Here is a 22,017-nt window from a genome sequence, read left to right as displayed (position 1 = left end):
TAAACTTTTATGAGGAAAATTTGCCATTATCAATCAAAATTACAAATATGAGTCTTTAATCTAGAAATTCTACCTCTAACAATTTATCCTTCATATATCTTAATGTATATAAATTGATGTATGTATAAGGTTATTCATTGCACCATTGTTTATGAAAGCAAAGACAGAATGTCTATCACTATCAGACTACTAAGTAGATATTTTTAAAGTGAAGCAGATATTTATGTTCAGATATAAAACACCTCTAGGATATATGGTTAATTGGAAAAAGCAAAGTGCATTGCATGCTATGATTTGTGTTAATAGTAGAGAGCTATGCAGATGATAGATGGAGATAGGTTTTTGGTTGTATATGTTTAGACTATTTCTTGAAGGCTAACCATAAAGTACTAACAGCAGTTGCCTCCTCCAAGGCACAGCTGACAGCTATAAGTTTGGGTTGAAACTTTCTACTGTAATGCACCTTTGTACCCTTTGAATCTTATCTCATAGACATTTATTAGCTAATCAAAATAAATTGAATTTAAAAACAAATTCCCTGCTCAAAGCAAATCCCCTGCTCTTCTCTTGTACCCCTGTATTTTTTTTTTCCTTGCTCTTTTATTGTGCTTGCATATTTCTATCAGCTATAAAACCATTAGCAACTTGAGGGCTGCAACTGGATCTCCATCGAGTTTTCATCTCCATCATGAAGAGTGATGGAGACTTTTTCCTTGGAAGGAAGTCTGGCCACCTTCATATATGACCTCCCATAGCAGCTACCCACCAGTCCTGGGATTCTACCTTTAAGAGAAGGGAGGGTGAGAAACAGACGGACAGAAGCAGAGAGACAAAGAGAGTTTAAAACTGAAACTGAGCTACATTCTACAGTTAATTCAGTTGCTTTCATCTTAGCATAGGTGCCCCGAACACTGCTTAAGGGAAGGCCTAATGGGTGGCCCACATTTTTATTAGCAATAATCTCTGCCAGCTTCTGATTAGCTACAGGTTTAAGACCACATAATCATCCCCTCCGTTGTCATCGACTGGAGGGAGTTGGGGGGAGAGAGGCTAAGAGGCTCTATCTAAATCCCTTCTAACACTTGTTTCTTCCTTCTCAGCAAGATTAAAGCAGGCCACAGCCGTCTGCCTGTGTGTTCAGAACTGGCAGCCTGGGTTGGGCTTCGCAGTGCCTGAGGCGGGGCCATTCTGAGGGCCATGCCTGGGATCCTATGTCTCTGGTCCTCTTCAAGATAAGGCAGGGCACGTGATCCATCCTCCTCCTGGCAGCGAGCAGGCCGGGGACCCTACAACAGCCAGGAAGGAAAAGCAAGGGGTCCGCTTCCCGCAGCCATGCTGAAACACAACGAGAGGAGGCGGTCTTGGAGCTACAAGCCATGGAATACGACCGAGTGTGACAACGCACCCAATTCAGGGAACAGCCAACACCGCAGGAGCCTCTGCTCCTTGGGGGCCTGGTCAGGCTCCCAGGCCAGCATCCCACCGAGGACCGAGAGCAACTATAACTACTACATCGAGGAGGATGAGGATGGAGAGGAGGAGGAGCAGTGGAAGGACGACCTGGCCGAGGAGGACCAGCAGCTAGAGGAGGGCACTACCACCCAGATGGAGGTCCACACCGAGAGCTCCACGCTGAACGTGAACGTGGGCGGGCAGAGCTATCGCCTGCACTACTCCGAGCTGGCCTGCCACCCCAAGACGCGTCTGGGCCGCCTAGCCACCTCCACCAGCCACAGCCGCCAGCTGGGCCTGTGCGATGACTACGAGGAGCAGATGGACGAATACTTCTTCGACCGCGACCCAGCCGTCTTCCAGCTTATCTACAACTTCTACGTGTCTGGGGTGCTGCTGGTCTCTGACGAGCTGTGCCCCCGCAGCTTCCTGGAGGAGCTGGGCTACTGGGGCGTGCGGCTCAAGTACACGCCCCGCTGCTGCCGCATCTGCTTTGAGGAGCGGCGCGATGAACTGAGCGAGCAGCTCAAGATCCAGAGGGAACTGCGCGCCCAGGCGCAGGCCGAAGAGGCCGAGGAGCTCTTCCGGGACATGCGCTTCTACGGGCCGCAGCGGCAACGCCTCTGGAACCTCATGGAGAAGCCCTTCTCGTCAGTGGCTGCCAAGGTCATCGGGGTGGCCTCCAGCCTCTTCGTGCTCATCTCCATCGTGGCCCTGGCACTCAACACGGTGGAAGAGATGCACCAGCAGGCAGAGCAGGGCAGCCGGTGGCCCATCCTGGAGCATGTGGAGATGCTGTGCATCGCCTTCTTCACACTCGAGTTCCTGCTGCGCCTGGCCTCTACGCCCGACCTGCGGCGCTTTGTGCGCAGCGCCCTCAACCTGGTGGACCTGGTGGCTATCTTGCCACTCTACCTACAACTGCTGCTTGAGTGCTTCACGGAGGAGGACCAGCGACACGGCAAGGAATCCTCCAGGGAGCACGACCTCGAGACTGTGGGCAAGGTGGGCCAGGTGCTGCGCATCATGCGCCTCATGCGCATCTTCCGCATCCTCAAGCTGGCACGACACTCCACCGGCCTGCGCGCCTTTGGCTTCACACTGCGCCAGTGCTACCAGCAGGTGGGTTGCCTGCTGCTCTTCATCACCATGGGGATCTTCACCTTCTCCGCTGCCGTCTACTCCGTGGAGCATGACATGCCTGGCACCAACTTTACCAGCATCCCCCATGCCTGGTGGTGGGCCGCGGTGAGTCCATGACCTTGGGCTTTCCAACCTCCTCTCCAGCCTTCCCATTCCTTGGTTATCAGCTGCCTGTCTTTATCCCCCGATCCTTCCCTTGTCTTGAACGAGGACCATCCCATTGCTGCCTCCAGCTAACAGAAACGGAGGTGGTTGTTAGAGCGTTGGAATTTGCCTTGATCCTAGGAATCTCCAAATCTAGATTTAGTTTTAAAACCCATAACAGGCAGATATTAAGGAGGGTTCATTGTTGATACATGTGGGAAACTTCCTCATCATCATTCTTATTGTTAATTGTCATTCATTAAACATCCATTATCCTAAGTAGTTTATAATATAACTTTCTCTTACCACTATGGAGTGGTTATGATCACTATTTCTATTTAAAACAGGACAAAATGGAGGTGGCTTCTTGTTTTGTTTTTGTTTTTTATAAGGAAACTGTATAATTTATTCAGGAGGGGAAATAAGACTTGGCAGACCACTGTCAACTCTAACTGAAATCCCACTGGCTCTAGCTAAATCTGAGTGTGTAAAGAAGCATCAAAAAGTGAAACTTCCTCCAATGTCACTGGAATTCTTTCAGGATCTGGTATTATTGCCTCATTTTATAGAAAGAAAAACTGAGGCTCAGAGAATTTGAGTGCAGACACACAGCTAAATCCAGAGTGAGGACTGAGCCCAAGCCTGTTCAAGTGCAAAGTCCATGCCCTTTCCACCCCCAACACTTCCTCTTTCATGCTTCAGTTCTTCTGCAGGCCTTGAACAGTTCATATACTAGTTATTTTTGTCATTGCTTTCTTTGGTATTAGCCTTTTTATAACAATTTATACCATTTACTCACATATCTGTATCTCTGGAATGCTAAAGTAAATGGCTGGAAAATCCCTGAATCCCTGAAAATTCTGATTAGGGTCAATGAATAAGCCGACATGTGTGCCTAGGAAAGAACTAGTTGTATGGTTTCTGTATTTCCTTAGGTAGATTATTGTAATGCCTTTAAAGACATTAAGCAAATATTACAAGTTTTTCCCATGTTAGAAAGCTGGTATTTTCAACATTAACATTGGTTATGTTAGAACCCAAAGTCTTGGGTGAACGTCTGCTATGAACCAACCCAGGGCTACTAACAATGTAGTTTGGTAGGATGGAGATTTCTATTCCAGTTCTAGTGTCAGATCTGGTAATAATTAACTGTGACCCTGAATAATGAGCTGTGAAACCTCACTCCCTCACTCCCCATCCTCTGTTTCCTCATCTCTAAAATGGGAGGATGGAGAGCTCTGCAGTTCACTGAGACTTTCTTCCTTCTCTGGGAAATGAGTGCTCACATGCACTACAGGATTTGTGAGCTTTCTTCAGTGAAGGGATGATGTTAGGCTCCTGCAAACCAACTAGCCAAATGCTGCTCCTCTGTTTGTGTTCCAAATGACACAAGGTCATCTCCATAGTAGATAAACTTTGTGTACAGGTGGAGCGATGAAGGATAATTTGTCCCCAGCAAATGAGATTTACTTTAGAGGTGAGTAAAGTAGGAAGGGAAAAGAGCAAATCCACATGATGATGACCTAATTCCAACTTTTAGAAAGTCAAGTTTCCATCTATTTAAATACATTAGGAGATTAGTATATCTAGGCTGGATCTAGTGGACTCTTTAATACTATAATTTTAACCCACAAAACTTTTTTTTACCTTTTGTGTATTAATGTAAAGATTTTTATAAAAATTTGTTTCTTCTCTGGATGGTATGGCTCAGTGGATTGAGTGCCAGCCTGCAAACCAAAGCATCACCAGTTCAATTCCCAGCCAAGGGACATGCCTGTGTAGTGGGCCAGGTCCCTGGTTGGGGGTGCATGGGAGTCAACCACAAATAGATGTTTCTCTACCTCTCTTTCTCCTTCCCTTACGTAAAATCTTTTTTAAAATTTTTCTTCTAATACTGGATTTTTCTTTTACAAAGATTTCCTGAAGTGAGTGCCCATTGATCCCATTTAATTTCTTGATTGGCTTAATATACAAAGATGTTTTACTTACAAATTATTCCCTTTTTACATTGGTTGAAATTATTTTACTCAATACCAGTGTTTTTCATAAATTTCACAATAAAAATTTAATCAACATTCAGGTTTTATCTACAATAAATTTTACCAATTATTATTTTTACTAATATGTATTTTCTTTTTTGGCCTTTCTATCAGGAATTATTTTCACAAACCAAAATTTGTACACTTCAACCTTACCATTTCCCAACTTTAACCTTTATCAAGCCTTTGTCCATTTTATTCTCTGAGAATTATTTATACTAATAAAAATCATTAGGACTTAGATAAAAAGACTGATAACTTGTATTTATTTCTAAACTAATCTATAAGAACAATTACCCTTGAGCATTTGAGAACTGCTCTATTCCCCAGGACTGATGTTTTATTAACCCAGTTCTTCTTAATACTTCTGCTAACATTGCATATTATGTACTAAGGGTGTGTATTCTCAGTAGAGCAAAGAGAAAAGAGCACTTTCAATGGTGCAGATAAAATGTCTAGTTTCCTTATATAGATGGAAAGCAAAAAGATATAAAATATTAGGACCAATTACTCATGTTACCCTCTCATTCATTCATTGAGCAAGAATTTTTTTGAGCACCTCCCGTGTACCTAGTATTCTAAACACTAGAGATCCTGAGTGATAGGAAAAAGAAAAGGTAAAATTCTTTCCCCCATGGAGTTTGTGTTCCAATGGAGAAAGGTAATAAATAATTTCAGATATTTGTGTGTCTTATATAGGATAATAGGATTGAGAACGACTTGGGTGGCAGAATCTATCCTCTTGGAGATGACATTTAGGTAAAATTTGAACAATGAGAAGAAACTCATAAAAATAGACATGACAAAAAAATGAGAATCTGAGAAGTGGAGTCATAGAAGTGATGAAATAGCCTTCAAGCATTTTATTGACAATATATCACATAATTAAAATTTTTTTAACACACACCCATGATCCCTGTGTATTTAGTTATCATAAATTCTAAGTTAAGCTGGTTTCCACTAGAAGGTTCTACTCATTTGGACTCAAATCATTCCAGCTGGCTGATGGCTGGAATGAAAGAGGAGACTAGGCTACATATCTTTCATTCTCCAGCAGACATGTATCCATGGCCATGGCTAAGGACGACAGGGAGAGAGAGCAAGCCCAATCATGCAAGCACTGTGTAAGCTTCCCTTCAATGTCATTTGCTCAACCCATTCTCCAAAAGCAAGTCACAAGGCCAAACTCAGAGTCAAAGGGCAAAAGGGAAGGTTAGCCCACCCACAACAGGAAAGCATTGTAAAGTTACATGGCAAAAAGCCTGGATACAGGAAGATATAAAGAATTAGTTCCAGTAATACAGTCATTCTATTGTAGTAAGATATTCCTGCTCAAATATATTATACACATCAGATAACATATACTCCTACACTAAAATCCTAAAGATGAAGTTAAGAATAATAGGATTTGTATTTTCTTCCACTACTTCAGTGCTGTGTTACCTATATTAGATTCTCTAATCCATTCTTCCATGTTTTTAGTGCTTTCAGACAACCCCAAATTTGACTTGCTTTTAATAATCTTCCCTCTCTCTATGCCAAGGATCCTGTAATGTCCCTCTGTTCAGCTCAGGGTTTTAAGAGGAATACAATAAATGCCATTACTGTGAATTCTCCTACAGCTGCAAAACAAATCCCTCCTGAACACTTGTGTCTGGAAATGCTTGTGCATTAGGATATAAAATAGACCCATCCTACTTGTCTGTCAAATGGCGGTTATTTGTGAGCACTAATGTAATAGGAAACATATGTAAAATGCTAGCCCATAGTATGTCCACAATAAATAGAAGCTACCATATCTAACTAGTTAATAGTCTTTATCACATGGAAGCAATAACCTTTGCTTCCAGATTCATTTAAAGGAAAATAAAACAGCAGTGATTGCTTCTCTACTGGGGAAAGAGAGAGACTGTGGGATGTACAAAAGGGTCAGCTGTTCTATCTTGGGAGAGCTTCTGAGTGTCCACATAAATAGGCCCACGCCCGGAGCAACTCCAGCCATGCTGGGGCTCTCAGGGTTGCCTGGGTGTGGGAGATGTATGGCACAGCTCAACGAGTACAATTAGCTCTGTGATGAAGCTGTAATCATTGGTCTCCAGTGTGGCTATGTCTTTACAGAGTAAAGGGCAATTGGACTGCTCAACAAACCATTTCCTTCTGAGCTTTCTAGAGCAAGTTAGAGCCGTAGAAACCGAACAGGAAATGATGTCATGAATTTATTCCTTCAAAAAGTAACAAAAACTCAAGAAGAAAATTTATCTCCAGCTGAAGCATCTGATAATTGTGCCCCAGAGACCTTGCTTCTATCTTTGTTTTCCTAAAGTATGATATCATTTCCTTGTAAATAAGTGGTACTTATGAGGTATCTGAGATTTATTTTATATTATTTTATTTTCATTGATAGATTGCACTTTGAGGAGACCCATTTAGAAGGTGAATCAGTCAAGTTGTACTAAGGAAAACAGGAAACACTTTGGGTTTTTTAAACAGAGAGAATTTGATAAAGGGAAATAGATACATAGGTGCTAGAAGACTAGAAGCAGAAAGGGGAAACTGAGATAACCTAAAGTTTGGTAAATGTAGGAAATAGCTGTCAGCCCTAGAATTGGAGGAACAAAAGAAGAGAGAGCTACCAACCAAGGAGTACAGAGGAGGAGCTTCTGTATGGTGCTTGCAGGGACCCCTAAGATGAGGTCGATGCTGGGTGCTGAAAGACCCTGAGCCATAAACATCTGCTGTTATTGGAGGATGAGAACAGAACAGAAGCATCTATAGAGACCCTTATCTCCTTGTCGCACTTTCTAGGCTCCCAACAGTGTCTCTCATTGTCAGAACTCATCAGAATACAGTGGGCAAAGGAATTCAGGAAATCTAGTTTGCAGACTCCCAGGTGCAGAATTACAAAATAGAGTACAGAAGGGTGTCCAGCATGGGACTGAGAGACAGCAGGTAAATGTCTGACACAGAACTATATTAAAGTTCTCCCAGCTCCTTCAGAACTAGCACAGGAGCTATCAGTGGCCAAAGGCAATATTAGGCACTTTTTGACTTTTGATCTTGGACTCCTGATTTGGGGTTAGTCTCCTTCTCTCCCCCTCTTTTTAAAAATATTTATTTATTTATTTACTTTTAGAGAGAAGGGAAGGGAGAGAGAAGATGGAGAGAAACATCACTGTGTGGTTGCCTCTCGCGTGCCCCCAACTGGGGACCTGGCCCACAACCCAGGCATGTGCCCTGACTGGGAATCGAACCAGCAACCTTTTGGTTTGCAGGCCAGCACTCAATCCACTGAGCCACACCAGCCAGGGCAGTCCCCTTCTCTTTTCATGCTCCTCTTGTTTGACCATTATGACTTGAGTGGGACATGATAGAGTTGCCGAGGGCAAGCAGGGAGAAGTGCCAGGTTAAGCGGAAGCCAAAGAGGGCATCATATTGTTATGTACATTTCTATGAGTAGATTAATAGATCCCAACCTTGCTTTAGCTTTTGCTCATCTCCTCCTTAATGTACAATGTACATAATATGAAAAGTGTACTATATGGATGAGCTGCTTGTTCTCCTTAGGGTGGTTACCCAGGACCTGATTCTAACAGCGTTTTTGCTGATCAGAACATTCTTTGAATTCCACTGAGAAATTATGTTCAGAGTCTGCGACATGTCCATTTGCTTCTTTGTAATGGTGCTCAATCTTTACCTTTTTTGAGGATGAATTCATTATTTTAAAATAGTCAAGACCCAACAGACTCATAGATAGAGAGCAGGCTGAAGGCTGCCAGGGCAGGGGGTTGGGGGTTGGGGGGTGAAGGGATTGAGCAAAAAAAAGAAAAAGAGAAAAAAATTGCCCTGGCTGGTGTGACTTAGTGGACTGAGTGTTGGCCTGTAAACCAGAGGGTAGCTGGTTCAATTCCTAGTCCAGCCCACGTGCCTGGGTTGCAGGCCAGGCCCCAGTTGGCGTATGCGAGAGGCAACCACACATTGATATTTCTCTCCCTTTCTCCCTCCCTCCCCCCTCTGTAAAAATAAATAACTAAAATCTTAAAACAAAAGTTATGGACATGGACAACAATGTGATGATTGTGTGGGGGAGAGATGGAGAGAAGTGAAGGAGGGATAAATAGTGATGGACAGAGACTTGACTTGGTGTGATGAACACATAATACAGTGTACAGATGATGTGTTATAGAACTGTGCACCTGAAGCTGGTATCACTTTGTTAACCAGTGTCACCCCAATAACTTCAAGAAAAAAGAAAATAATTAAGACCCTTGAGTTTAAGATTGGCATTTAAAGTTAACCCTCGAATTATAATAGTTAATCTTTAGTTGGGGCATCAGACAACTGTGCCCTAACTGTGGTGCAACAAGACCACTTGTTTCAAGGTCATACCCCTGACTCTGTCCAGATTATAACCCAAAAGAGGAATTTCTAAAAGATTTGTAGCAACAGCAGCATGGATAGAGCAAGTGTAGTCTTTGAAGCTATATCGCTTGAAGGACTAAGGTATATAGTAATTTTACCTCCTTAAGTTTTTTTTTTTTTTTAACTAGAAGGGGTGATAATTTTTTTAAAGATTTATTTGTTTTTAGAGAGGGGGAAGGGAAGGAAAAAGGGAGAGAAGCATCAATGTGTGATTGCCTCTTGAATGCCCCTCAATAGGGACCTGTCCTGCAACCCAGGCATGTGCCCTGACTGGGAATCGAACGGCAACCCTTTGGTTCGCAGGCCGGCACTCAATCCACTGTACCACACCAGCCAGGGCAAATGATGGGTGGTAATTATTTTGAAAAATCAGTTTTATTTCTTGGGATCGTAATTCCAAGATGCATGGATTACTGGCAAGTAATATATGCCTAGTTCATTATGAAGGAAACAAACATTCTTTGTTGAAGGAGAAATTAAAGTATAGCCATTCTCAAGTTTTTGGAGAAAAATTGGATGCTTACCCTCCTTGTAATGTTTAGCAGGCCAAGATTTGCTGACTTGTGGGTAAGCTGCTAGAGGAAGGTCACATTTTGGCTTTTGTGACCCACAAGCTAGGGGAAATATGGAAGTTTTCAATGGAATGATGAGTTCGCAGTTTACAGAATGGCTGAACCAGCCGGGTGTTTTTATTTATATTTTTCAGGTTATTAAGATGGATTGTAGAAATTTTGGTCATGTTTCCAAACCCAACTTGTGCTAATGTGAGAACTCACTCTGCTCATTCATATGGGTCAGTCTGGGGCCTTCCACTTTTAATGCTTATCCAGGGAGAAATGGTTTGGCCTGTGGCACATGGAGAAAAAGCTCCCCTAAAGCCAAAGAATCCTGAGTTCCTCTTGGAGCCAAGGAGCAAGCAGATCACTAGCTAAGTAAAATTATCCACAGAACCGACAATGCATAAATTAGCTATGCATTTTGAACAAATTCTTCAACACCAGTCATACAGGGCCTCCCAGCAGAAGAGATCTTTTCTCTAAAAATAGAGATCCAAGATATACAAAAATATTTAGACCATGTTATGCACATCAAATATTTAATCTTCCTTAAGCCAATTCTCTTTGCTTTTAACTTTTCATTCAAAGTTCAGCCAAGCCCTGGCTGCTGTGGCTCAGTGGATTGAGCCCTGGCCTGTGAACCAAAGGGTCACTGGTTCAATTCCCAGTCAGGGCACATGGCTGGGTTGCAGGCCAGGTCTCCAGTTGGGGGCAGGCAAGAGGCAACCACACATTGCTGTTTCTCTCTCTCCCTTTCTCCCTTCCTTCCCCTCTCTCTAAAAATAAATAAATAAAATCTTTAAAAAAGAAAAAAGTTCAGCCAAAAAAATTAAGTTAGGGTTTGGGAGTAAAGTAAGGCCAGTAAAAGGACTTGAGCAGAAGTTTTAAAAAGACATTTTGTCTCAATTATTTTACTTCCTCTGTACCCTAGCCTCCACCTCCCCACCCCAGTCCTGTACTCTTGAGAGGCTGGTTTACCTAAAACTCTGGTTTGGCCTTTCATCGAAGCTTCCTGTTCTAAAACTACCCTTCCTGTCACTTACCCTATTATCCAAACTCCCTTTAGGCCTCCTCCAGGGAATGGAGACTAAAACTAAACATTCATGCACAAGTGAGAGTGATGCTGTTAGTGACATATGTTCAGTTCACACACCTGGACAGACATCTGACTCAGGTTCCTTTACTTTTGGCATGGCCGGTGACAAGAAACACACACACACACACACACACACACACACACACAAATGCAAGCATACTTTGAGATTAATCTAAAGTCTCACTTTATACTGACCCAGAAGGCAGGAAGAAGAGATTCTGTCCTGGAGCCACTGTGTGTCCCAGCCAGTCTCCCTGATACAGCAGCAGCAGGAGCAGCCACAGAGAAGCCTGTTTCCACAGCCTGCTGCTCTCATAAGCACAAGAACTAACACCCTGTGCCATGCACTCCTTCAGTTCCCACAACAACCCTGTGAGGTAGGCAGTATAATTCTCCCCTCATTTCAAAAATGGAGTTGGAGGCAGAGAGAATTAAGGTGATTTGACCAAGTCACACAGCTGAGAAGTAGATTCAGATCCACATAGCCTAGTGCCATACCTGTCTCCTTAACCTAATCTACACCACGCTGCCTCTCTTAGGTGCTTGCTTGTATTCTTCCGCCCTGGGAAAGACAACCCATCCCTCAGCAGGTCTCTCAGCAATGATGGAGCAGTGAGAGGCAGTGAGTCACCCACACCAAAGGGCTGGATGGAGTTACTGTTCTTATCAACTCCACCAGATTTGCTCAGCTGGCCCACTTCTCCATTTCATTCTAACTAATCAATCACACTTACCCTAAGTTCTAACACATTTTTTTTTTCGTTGACATTTCTAAGCTAAAGGCCATTTTGGTGCAGGGCAGTAGGATGACTCTGCACATTTACTACCATCTGCTGGAAAATTGTGGCAACACAAATTGACGAAGCACACAGTACCCCCTGGAGTTGTGCGATGCACAATTTTTTTCAACTGTAAGCAACAGCCCTGACTAAATCAACCAATAGTCTGGGGACTAAAGGGAGTCTTAGTACATGAAGCTTTAAAAAACAACCTCCAAGAGATTCTCCTGGGTTTTCTTTAGCTACCCTGACTGATAACTAGTTTCATGGGTACTATTTGCATGTTAAAACAGAAGCTTGTTAACCTAATTAAATGTCTAAAGAGTGATGGGAAGACTTTCATGTAGGGTGAGCATATCTTTGGTTGGTGATGTCTTTAAAAAGCCCCTTTGCAAAATAACAAGTGTATTTTTCCATACTTTTGAAATTAAAGCACCTTTATATAAAATATTTCATTTGAACTACAATATAATTCTGAGAAGTGTTATAATTGTCTCCATTTTAAAGGAGACAGGACAACCTGGCTGCTGTGGCTCAGTGGATTGAGCATCGGCCTGCGAGCCAAGTGTTGCTGGTTCGATTCCCAGTCAGGGCACAAGACTAGGGTTGTACGTCAGGTCCCCAGTTGGGGGCGTGTGAGAGGCAACCACAAAGTGATGTTTCTCTCCCTCTCTTTCTCCTTTCCTCTCTCTCTAAAAATAAAATAAATAAATAAACAATAAATAAATAATTTTTTAAAAAAAGAAGATAGAACAACAGAGGAAGTTGTTTAATGCCTTTTGTATGCATGACACTGTGTTAAGTGCTTTATCTTTTTTACTTCAGTCTTCAAGGGAATCCTTAGAGTGAGGTAATATCCTCCCCTCCTGTTTCAGATGAGGGGACCAAGGCTTAGAGACCCTGGATGTTTTGCCCAAGATCACTCTGCTGGGAAGGGTCAGAGTCAGGACTTGAACCAGGTCTAACTGGTTCTAAGCCTGAGCTCTTTTCAGTATGTATATGAGGTAGGCAAACCCAGGGCTCCCAGTCCTAAAGGTGGATGCAGCTGAGAGGAGGCAAAGACAACATTTATTGAGCCCTTTCTACTCCAGGGACTTTACACATGTTGTCTTATATGCTCTTTACAACATCCTTTAAAGCAGGTATTGTATATAAGAAAATTTAGAAGTCAGAGTCAGGATTTAAACCCAAGTCTTTTAGCTCTGAAGCTTGTGTCCTTTCCATGACAGGGGTCCTACAGAAAAACCTTCTGGAACCCAAAACTGGCTCTGTTACATGACCCATGTGCACCTTCAGGGACACAGGACACTTCCCTGCCTGTTCTCTCCCTCTCTTCCCCTCCCTCGTGGTGCTAACAGTTCCATCCTGCTTTCCTCCCTATACAGGTGAGCATCTCCACTGTGGGCTACGGAGACATGTACCCCGAGACCCACCTGGGCAGGCTTTTTGCCTTCCTTTGCATTGCTTTTGGGATTATCCTCAACGGGATGCCCATTTCCATCCTCTACAACAAATTCTCCGATTACTACAGCAAGCTCAAGGCTTATGAGTACACTGCCATACGCAGGGAAAGGGGAAAGGTGGACTTCCTGCAGCGAGCCAGAAAGAAGATGGCTGAGTGTTTGGCTAAAAGCAACTCATAGCCCACCCCAAGGCAAGAGGAGTAACATTCCCGCAGGGCGTGGCGGTAGATCCTGGGACTTCCTTCCTCCTTCCCTTTTTTTTATCATCAGAATTGCCAGTGAAAGGCCATGTGAGGCAGACACACACAAAGGCATTCAGTTCAGAGTTCTACCTCACAAATGTTCATTTTCACCCAAACTCAGACTGCCACACATTGTGTTGTGTGAGAGTCTGAGCTTCCCAATGGCATTGATACTGAAAACTCCTTGGGAGGAACAGCAGCTTAGATTTCTCGTATAGCTTCTCGTGGCTTCTCAATAAGTATTTTTGGACCTGAGTGGACTAGACAAGAATTCCCTTATTTTAAAGAAAAGAAATGCTTAATTTTACAGAGAGAGGGAATGTTGCAGCAGGAACTGTATGAGCTTTGGTGTTAGATCAACCTCAGTCAGAAGCCCAGATCTACCCACTGCAGGATTTAGGACAAGTTACTTTAACTGAGCCTCAGTTTCTTCAACAGGAAAACATGGGTAATAAGAACTACCTTGTAATATGAGCATGGGGAATGAAGATAATATTGATAAATGTTTAATAAATGAAAGCTGTCAAAACTGTTAGTCAGTGGTTCTCAAACCAGGGAGATTTGGTCATTGTCTGCCCCCTCTCACCCTTGTGGAAATTTGTCAGCTTCTCTAGATGCTTTTGATTGTCGACACTGTGAGGGAGGATGCGGGAGCTATAGCATCTAGTAGGTAGAGGTGTGGGATGCTACTAAATACGCACAGGAGAGCCCCATAGCAAAAAATTACATGACCCAAAATAGCAATGGAGCTGTTGAGAACCCTGGTCTAGATTTAACATGAGAGCCCCCAGACTTGACCTGTGAAACATGGTGAAGTGTGTTAATACCATCTCCCTTTATAGGAGCCCCCATCCCCCATATTCTCACCTCTCTAGGCTTCCTTTCCCTCACCTTTCCACAAGAAAAACAAAACAAACAAAAGTCTCTGCCTTTTGGGGACTGTTTCAGGCAGAGCACTGAACAAAGTGAACTAAATCAACGTGACCCTCCACTCTGGGCTCTGTCTGTGGGTCAGAAAGCCAGCTCCCCACAGGGTGTTGGTCCTTCCTCTCCCTGGCCCCTTTTTTCTCCTAAATCCTCTCCTTTTCCATAGACTATTGGAAATTGAAGTCCTGGAAATTAATAGCTTGTTTGAACTGAGCAAATGGAGATCGCCCCAACAACTAGAATTTTTGCTGTGCTGACCCTTAAATTTGTCTCAGGGCATGATTGGACCTCCTCCACTCATGCTGTACAAATGAGTAATTGTTTTGTGTATTATAATTACAGGTGTTGTGGGTTGTGTTTTATCATATATAACTTCATTTCATCTTGATATACCCCTAAATTAGGTAATACCTTCTTTTTTTTTTTTAGGAAAAAACACCCTTTTTTTTTTTCTTTAGGAAGAAACAGAAGCTCAGAGAGGTTAAGTAATTCAGCCAAGTTGACACAGTCAGTAAATAGTGAGACTGGGTTTCCAGCCCTGATCCATCTGATCCCTAAGGCCGTTGCTCGAAATCTGAACTTCTGGTTCTCAAACTGTATCAGCCTCACCCAGAGGGCTTGTTAAATGCATATTACTGGGCCCACCCCCAGAGCCTCTCTCTGATTCAGTGTGTCTGCATGGTACCTGAGGATTTGTGTTTCTGCCAAGCACCAGGGGATGCTGATGCTGCTGGCCCAGCGACCACATCCTGAGAACCAGGGGTCTAGTTCCCTTCCCTCTGCCCCTCCCACGGGGAACTATAGATGTGACGCTACGGTGAAGCTGGAAAAATCTACATCTAGATCTCCCTCCCCCTTACTCCTAAGTGCCTTTAACATCATAACTGACCTGGCGTCTGAAGAGTGGACAGAAGCCCCATATTTATTGGAAGGTTGCTAGATGAAATACAGAATGCTCAAGTGAATTTGAATTGCAGATAAAGAACAAATAATTTTTAGAAGTATATCCCAGTTATAGTATATACTTACACTAAGAAAATAATCTGCTGTTTATCTGCAATTCAGATTTAACTGGGCATCCTATGCTTTCTTCGCTAGATCCGGCAACCCTCTACTATTGCTTCTGAGAGACAAAGGTTCCTCATAGTGATGGAAATTACTCCCAGATCCTAAAATACCACCTAAATAGCAGGACCTTCCACCAAGGGGACTTCTCTTTCTCTTGCCAAATAAGAGGGAGGAATTTTTAATCAGGCTTCTTGCCAGCAAGAATCATGAAAACAGAGTGACAACAAGCGGGAGGTGTGAGCAGAGCTTACGTAACCACCTGACAAGCTCAGTGCAGCAGCTGCCCCTGCCAGTCCCCCTCCAGCCTTCCAGCTCCTTCTGAGGTCTCTCAGGGAGCGGTTAGCTGATGAAGTGCATCTGCTGTGGCCGTTACGGACACAGGGAAGAGGGACAGCTAGTGTCCATCCCCTGTCCCTCTGTTACAGACCCAGAGAGAATGATCCTGACCAGCGCAGCAGAAGAGACTCCCCAAAGGGTGTGGGTGGGGCTTGGGGAGTTCAGGGTGCAGGAGGTCTCGGAGAGGAAGATGAACTTTTCCAGGTCCCTGGGAGGGAATCTGGTGAAATGACAGCACTCCCCCGCCCCCAATATCAGTAGCCACATCTGTTTAAACAGCTCTACTTTGTCTCCCAAGAGAATGAAACTGACAGACAGATGGGAGAGAAAACAAAACACCCAACATTCCACGAGCTCCATTATGTGCCAGGCACAGAACCAAATCACGTAATCCTTAAAAAGCCCTCTGAAGTAGGTTTCAAGGTGGTCACTTACAGAGGCATAGCCACATTGAACTCGACATGGTCTTTGGATATGGATTTGAAACCTGGCTTGGCCATGTACTGTACTGTGAGGTTGAATCATGTGAAACTGCCATTTTCATCAAGAACAGCTGAATATCGGCGATGCTATATAGTGCAGTTGAATAACGTGTGGTCACTGACCTTCTCTAAGCCTCAGCTCCTGCATCGTTAAAATGGAGATGAAACCCTTAGCACGCTGTTTGGCTCACGTTAAGAACGAAATGCATTTGAGCTGCCATTATCGTAATTAATATTTTGCTGTCTGCACTGGAAAACCATACCAGCCAAGTAGACTCCCTTGTCATCAAGGAGAGGATTCTGGGGGTGAAGACAGCTTTTGAACCCTGTTGCCAGCCCCCAGCCCATCCAGGGCCACATGCAAGGAGCCAGGCCCGTCTGCCCAACAGAACTGGCTGTGGTGATGGAGACATTCTGCTCTAATACAGTATAACCATGTGTGACAATCGAGCAATTAAAAGGTGGCTAGTGTGATTCAGGAATTAAATTTTTTATTTTATTTAATTTTAATTAGTTTCATTTAAAATTTAAATGGCCATGTGTGGCTGCACGCTGCCAGGCTGGGCAATGCAGTTGTAGGTCTTTTTCCTGCCTTCAGTGGAGGCATCTGCTCTGAGGGAAGCACGGTTGTCTTAACATTAAAGAAAAACATTAGATTATCACTCAAAAAAAAAAAAAAAAAAATTTCCCCGAAGCTTCCAATTCCCTCCTCCCAGGCTGATGCAAGACCACAAGCAAGATGAATGTGGTCCCCACACATCAGTGCTCCCTCTTCCCTTCGTTCACCTGCCACGTAACATCTTTAAAACACACGTGATCCTACATGTGTATTCCACATTATATGTCTATTCTTTGGCAATGGACCTTCTCCATTTATCCGTCTAGAACCATTATTCACCCTGCCCTGCCCTGGTGCATGGCCCAAGGAGTCTGTCTTCCATGTCCATACCACCCAGGGTCCCTTACCCTCTGACAGGCTATCAGCAGAAGAGAGGAGAGACCATTCTGGGTATTAACTCCCCACCCTCCCCCTGTGCAGCAGTAGTATGAACAGCAGCTAAGTTCCTGGAGCCATGGCTCAGTTGAGCAGCCTTCCACTCAGAGGTTCCAGTAACACCTGCCCCTCTTGTCATCCCCTCAGGCCTATGAGTGGTAACAGTCCCTTGCATTGCTTGTTCCTGATTATCTCATGCCCCTTGTTGGTTCACTTAATCCTGACCATACTTCTGTAAATAGAATCTCTATTAAAATCCCTTCAAATAACCCTTGTGATTATACCACCTATTTCCTTCTGGGATTCTGATTAGTACATCTTGTCTACCTTAAGAAAAATATATTGCTTGTATTCTCCAAATCACCATGGAAAAAACGAGGCATGTTTACCTGAGGATTCATACGTCCCCAACATATCACCCCAGACTGAGAAATACAGGGCTTGGATTTACATACCAGGAGGCATAATCAACTCACAAATGGTTGGTAGGTCAGTGATGATTGGCACCTTTAAGTGCCAATAAATGATTCATTCTTTATGTCAAAGTCTCTGCTCTTTTTAGGAGCAGTTTTTAATGACTCAGTCTGTTGAGTTTCCTTCTGCAGCCCCATCCTACACATACTAATGAATTTTCATGACTACATGATGGAACAGTATGCATAAAATGAGTTATAATATATGCACCTAGGGACAGAAGCATCCTCTGAGGACATCAAGAAATTACCTTGGCCAGTCTCCTACTTTCACTCAAGTAAGCTTTTATTAACCTTGTTTTGTAAATGATATAACTGATACCCAGAGAAGTTAGAAGTGTGCCCAGAGATGACAAACATCTGTTTTCCATGCTGCCATCCCTCTTCCTATGCCCATATTAGACATTCTTAATCAGTCACATGACTCTCTCCCATTAGAGAGCCTTCTTGTTGCAGTTTCCCAGCAGCCAATGCAAATCTGTCAGAGTTGACACTCGAGACCTGTCTGTTGTCCTGGCATGTACTCAAACTCTAAAATTTAGGAAGTGGGATTAGGTGTCAGTTTCTATGGCCTCCTACTACACTGTTCTTTTTGAAAGATTTCCCTCTAAATCCAGAAAACCTATGCACACTATCCTTAATACCATTAGGCCTTTGTAATCAAACTTCCCTGAGCCTCAGTTTCTACCTTATAATGTGGAGATTATAAAGACCTCCTTTGGAAGATTAACTGATATATGAATTCAAAGTACTTGACACAATACCTCTCATATAGATGCTCAGTTCATGGCACCTCTTATTCCTTATGAATGTCAGTGAAGTCCACCATCCACAGCATGCCCTTCTGTGGAGCTCACTAGGATCTAGGATTATTGGTCTGTCCACAAATATATTTCGTTCCCCTGGATGTAGATTGCATTTCTTCACTACATTCATATTATATGTGGCCAAGTGGCTTGCCATGGCCAAACAAATGTGAACAAAAGAGACATGTATTACTTTTAGGCAGAAGCATTTAATTGCTGCTTCACTATATCAGTCCTCCTTTTTTCTGTCTTGGTAATTGTGGAGACAAATGTCAAGATGGAACATCCATCCATCAATGGCTCTAAGTGACAATCATAAGCAGAACCCCAGGCTGACCCACACTGGGCATTTAGTCTAAGTGAGAAATGCACCTTTGTTAAGTAAAGCTCCTGAGTTTTTGGAGTTCTTTCTGCAGTCATCACCTAATCCAGCTTGTTGAATATTTCTTTTTGTATCAAGGTTCCAGAGAAGCTGATTCTCCATATCACAACAGAAAAGTGACTTGAAATATTTGTATATGTTCATGACCCTGAAGTCATTTTTTTTCACTTTCCAGTGCAGTGCTGGATAACAGTGTTACTTAAAATGTGTCAAATGCCCATTATGAGCCCAGTGTTGTTCTGGGCCCTTTATGTGAGCTAATGGGCACACTTAGCACAGTGTCTGGTGTAGAGAAGCCAAATTCATGCTAATTATCATTGTCATGATTATTACATATCATCTCCAGTGCTTATGACAACTCAAAGAGATAGGGACTGTTATCATCTCCCTTTGACAGACGAGGAAACTAAGGCACAAAACAGTTAAGCAACGTGAGAAGGTTTCGGAGCATAAAATAATGCAGCATGGATCTGAATTCAAGTGTGCCGGAAATCAAAGTTCATGGTCTTTCCACGCTGCTCTACATGCTGCTAACTGAGGACTGACAAGTTCTATGGTGCAATTTCCTGACACCTCTGCTTCCTACTTTGGTGGCTAGTGCCCAGCCATCAGATCGGACCTTCTCATTCTACCACATGCAACCGTTATAGCCTAACTCACTGAGGAGAAAGAGAAACTGGCCTCCCTTGGGCCCACTTACCCATGAAAATACAAACGTGCCATTCAGGAGAGGATTCTGTTTTCCTATCAGCTTCAGGACTCATTATCAAAAGGGCGTTACTCGCTCCCTCTTCTTTCAAACGTCTTCAAAATCACTAAGCTGTCACTTATTTCTATTTGAGAAGTAGCACAAGGCAAGGGGCCAGTGATAAGTTTGCCCTAACCTGCCCATTGGCCTAGATTACAAAGGCCATACAGGGAGGAAGAGAGAGAATCCAAACACGGACACACCTACCCACTGACCTCCACTCCCCATGTCTTTTCTAGGCCATTCATTTTATTAACCCTTTGAGTGCTAACGTCGCTGTGAGCAATGCTGACAAATTTTCCCTAAAGTGCCAGCGTCACTCCCAGTGACTCTTTTTTTGATGGCAATAAATGTAAATAACAATGGAATAATTCATATTTTATGTTTAGTTCTCTTTTTGTACTTCAGGTTATATAATGATATAATTTTTTCTCATGTTGATCCAAATTTCAAATTACGCATGGCACTCAAAGGGTTAAAGCACAGAATGCTCAAGGGAACCTCAGGGAAGATGACAATTTCATGCCACCCACACCTTGGAAATGAAAATTCATTCCAAAAATAAAAAATGTTCTTTGTTCTCTGAGAAAGCTGGGGGGAAAAGGAATGAGAGGTAAAAAAATTGAAAGCCAGAGGGGGAGGAAGGGAGAAAAGGAAAATAGAAAGACATACAAGGTCTGTCCAGAAAAAGTCCAGCCATTGTTAACATAACGAGGACAGTTTGCGAAACATTGATGTAACCAGGCAACCAGGGATAGTGCACTGGAATGCCCGTGTGTGAACAATGACGACTTCACTGCATTAGTCAGTGGAGGTGGCAGACAACGTTGAATGAGCATGCGTACTGTGTGGCTGTTACATTCAAAATGAACGAGTGAGTAGAGCAACGAATCTGCATCCAACTTTGCATTAAGCTTGAACATTCCTCCATGGAAACTATTTGGATGATTTGGATTTTCGGGGACAATGCAATGAGTACAGTGCAAATATAAATGTGGCACAAATGCTTCAAAAATGGTCAAGAATCTGTTGAAAGTGACCCATGTTCTGGAAGGCCTGCAACAAGCAGAACACCTGAGAGTGTTGAACATGTACAGTCTGCAATTAACAAAGATTGTCAGATGATAGCACAAGAACTAGAAGCTGATCTGGGGATTCCAAAGGCTGTTGTGTCCAAGATTTTGTCACAGGATCTTGGCATGAAATGTGTCATGGCCAAGTTTGTTCTGTGGCTTCTGCTACCAGAGCAGAAGGAACATCATGCTGCAGTTGCTAATGACTTGACTCAAACAGCTACCAATGAACCAGATTTCCTCAAGAAGGTCATATTCAAAGATGAATAGTGGGACTGCAGCTATGATCCAGAAACAAAGGCCCAGTCATCTCAATAGAAGTCACCTGGTTCCCCACACCCAAAGAAGGCATGGCAAAGTTGCAGCAAGATCAAGACCATGTTTTGAACACTGGGAGAGATGCTGGGAGAAGTATGTGAAGTCCCAAGGTACCCACTTTGAAGGGGACTGAAGCATCATTGCCCTATGTACAATGTTTCTTGTATCTTCTCCAATAAATGTCTCTATTTTTCATAGTATATGGCTGGATACTTTCTGAACAGATCTATTATACAAGTAGGAGAGAGAAGAGAAGGAGATTGACAAGGGAAGTAAAAGAAACAAGAGTGAGAACAGAGAAGAGTCGCAATGAGACTAGTTGATGCCGTCACGAGATAAGAAATCTATCTGAATTTTCATCTTTTTCCAAATTTTAATTGGTACTATGCTGACAATCACCCACATCCAGGTGTTTTATGGAGCCCCCTTCCATGTGTTTCCCTGACCATGCCCTTGGGAAAGCCACTAACCCAATGGTTCCCATAATCTAGTTTGTAACTGTGTTTCATCTTGAAAGGACAGGGATATAGAGGAGGAATTTTCTAGTTCAACTCACCTAAGGTTCAAAATGCAGCCAGCCCTAGAACATCTTTTTCATTCAATAAATATTTGTCGATAATCATTTATGTGCCAAGGACTGTTCTAAGTACTGGGTTAACAGTGTATAAAATTCCCTGCCCTCACAAAGATTCCATTCCTGAAGAATAAATAAAAAGGAAAATATACAGTATCTTAGTGAAAGGACAATGGACACAAATAATCCATAAGGAGTAGCAATATTGGGGTGAGGGGAACTTTTAAATAAAATGATTGGGGGAAGCTTGCCTGTGAAGAATGATACTGGAACAAAGCCTTGAATGGGGTATGGAGTTAACCCTGCAGGTTAACTCTTGCAAATGTCCTGAGAAAGAGCACACTTAATTAATGCATGACGAAGAGTGAAAAGGTGGAAAGATCAATCGGTTATAGGCCCAGGTGCGGTAGAAGAATTTCTGAAGCTTAAACTCTAGGGTGAACTGTAAAAATAGAGTAATGAACAAAAAAAGATAGTTGGAGTTGGCTTTAAGGAATAGCTG

The 22,017-nt window shown here is 43.1% G+C and overlaps 1 protein-coding gene across 1 annotated transcript; it reads left to right on the top strand.

Annotated features, from left to right (window-relative positions):
- Positions 1–1,332: 1,332 nt before the first annotated feature.
- KCNV2 (potassium voltage-gated channel modifier subfamily V member 2) lies at positions 1,333–13,272 on the top strand. The gene is made up of 2 exons (XM_090275848.1): positions 1,333–2,700; positions 13,015–13,272. Exons 1-2 carry the CDS (start codon positions 1,333–1,335, stop codon positions 13,270–13,272), a joined length of 1,626 nt encoding a protein of 541 aa, XP_090131974.1.
- The last annotated feature ends 8,745 nt before the right edge of the window (positions 13,273–22,017 follow it).

This window comes from Furipterus horrens, unplaced genomic scaffold (assembly GCF_987537825.1).
Source record: "Furipterus horrens unplaced genomic scaffold, mFurHor1.1.pri manual_scaffold_4, whole genome shotgun sequence".
NCBI lineage: Eukaryota > Metazoa > Chordata > Mammalia > Chiroptera > Furipteridae > Furipterus > Furipterus horrens.
Note: the sequence above shows the minus strand (reverse complement) of the source record. Positions and strands in the feature narration are given on the sequence as shown.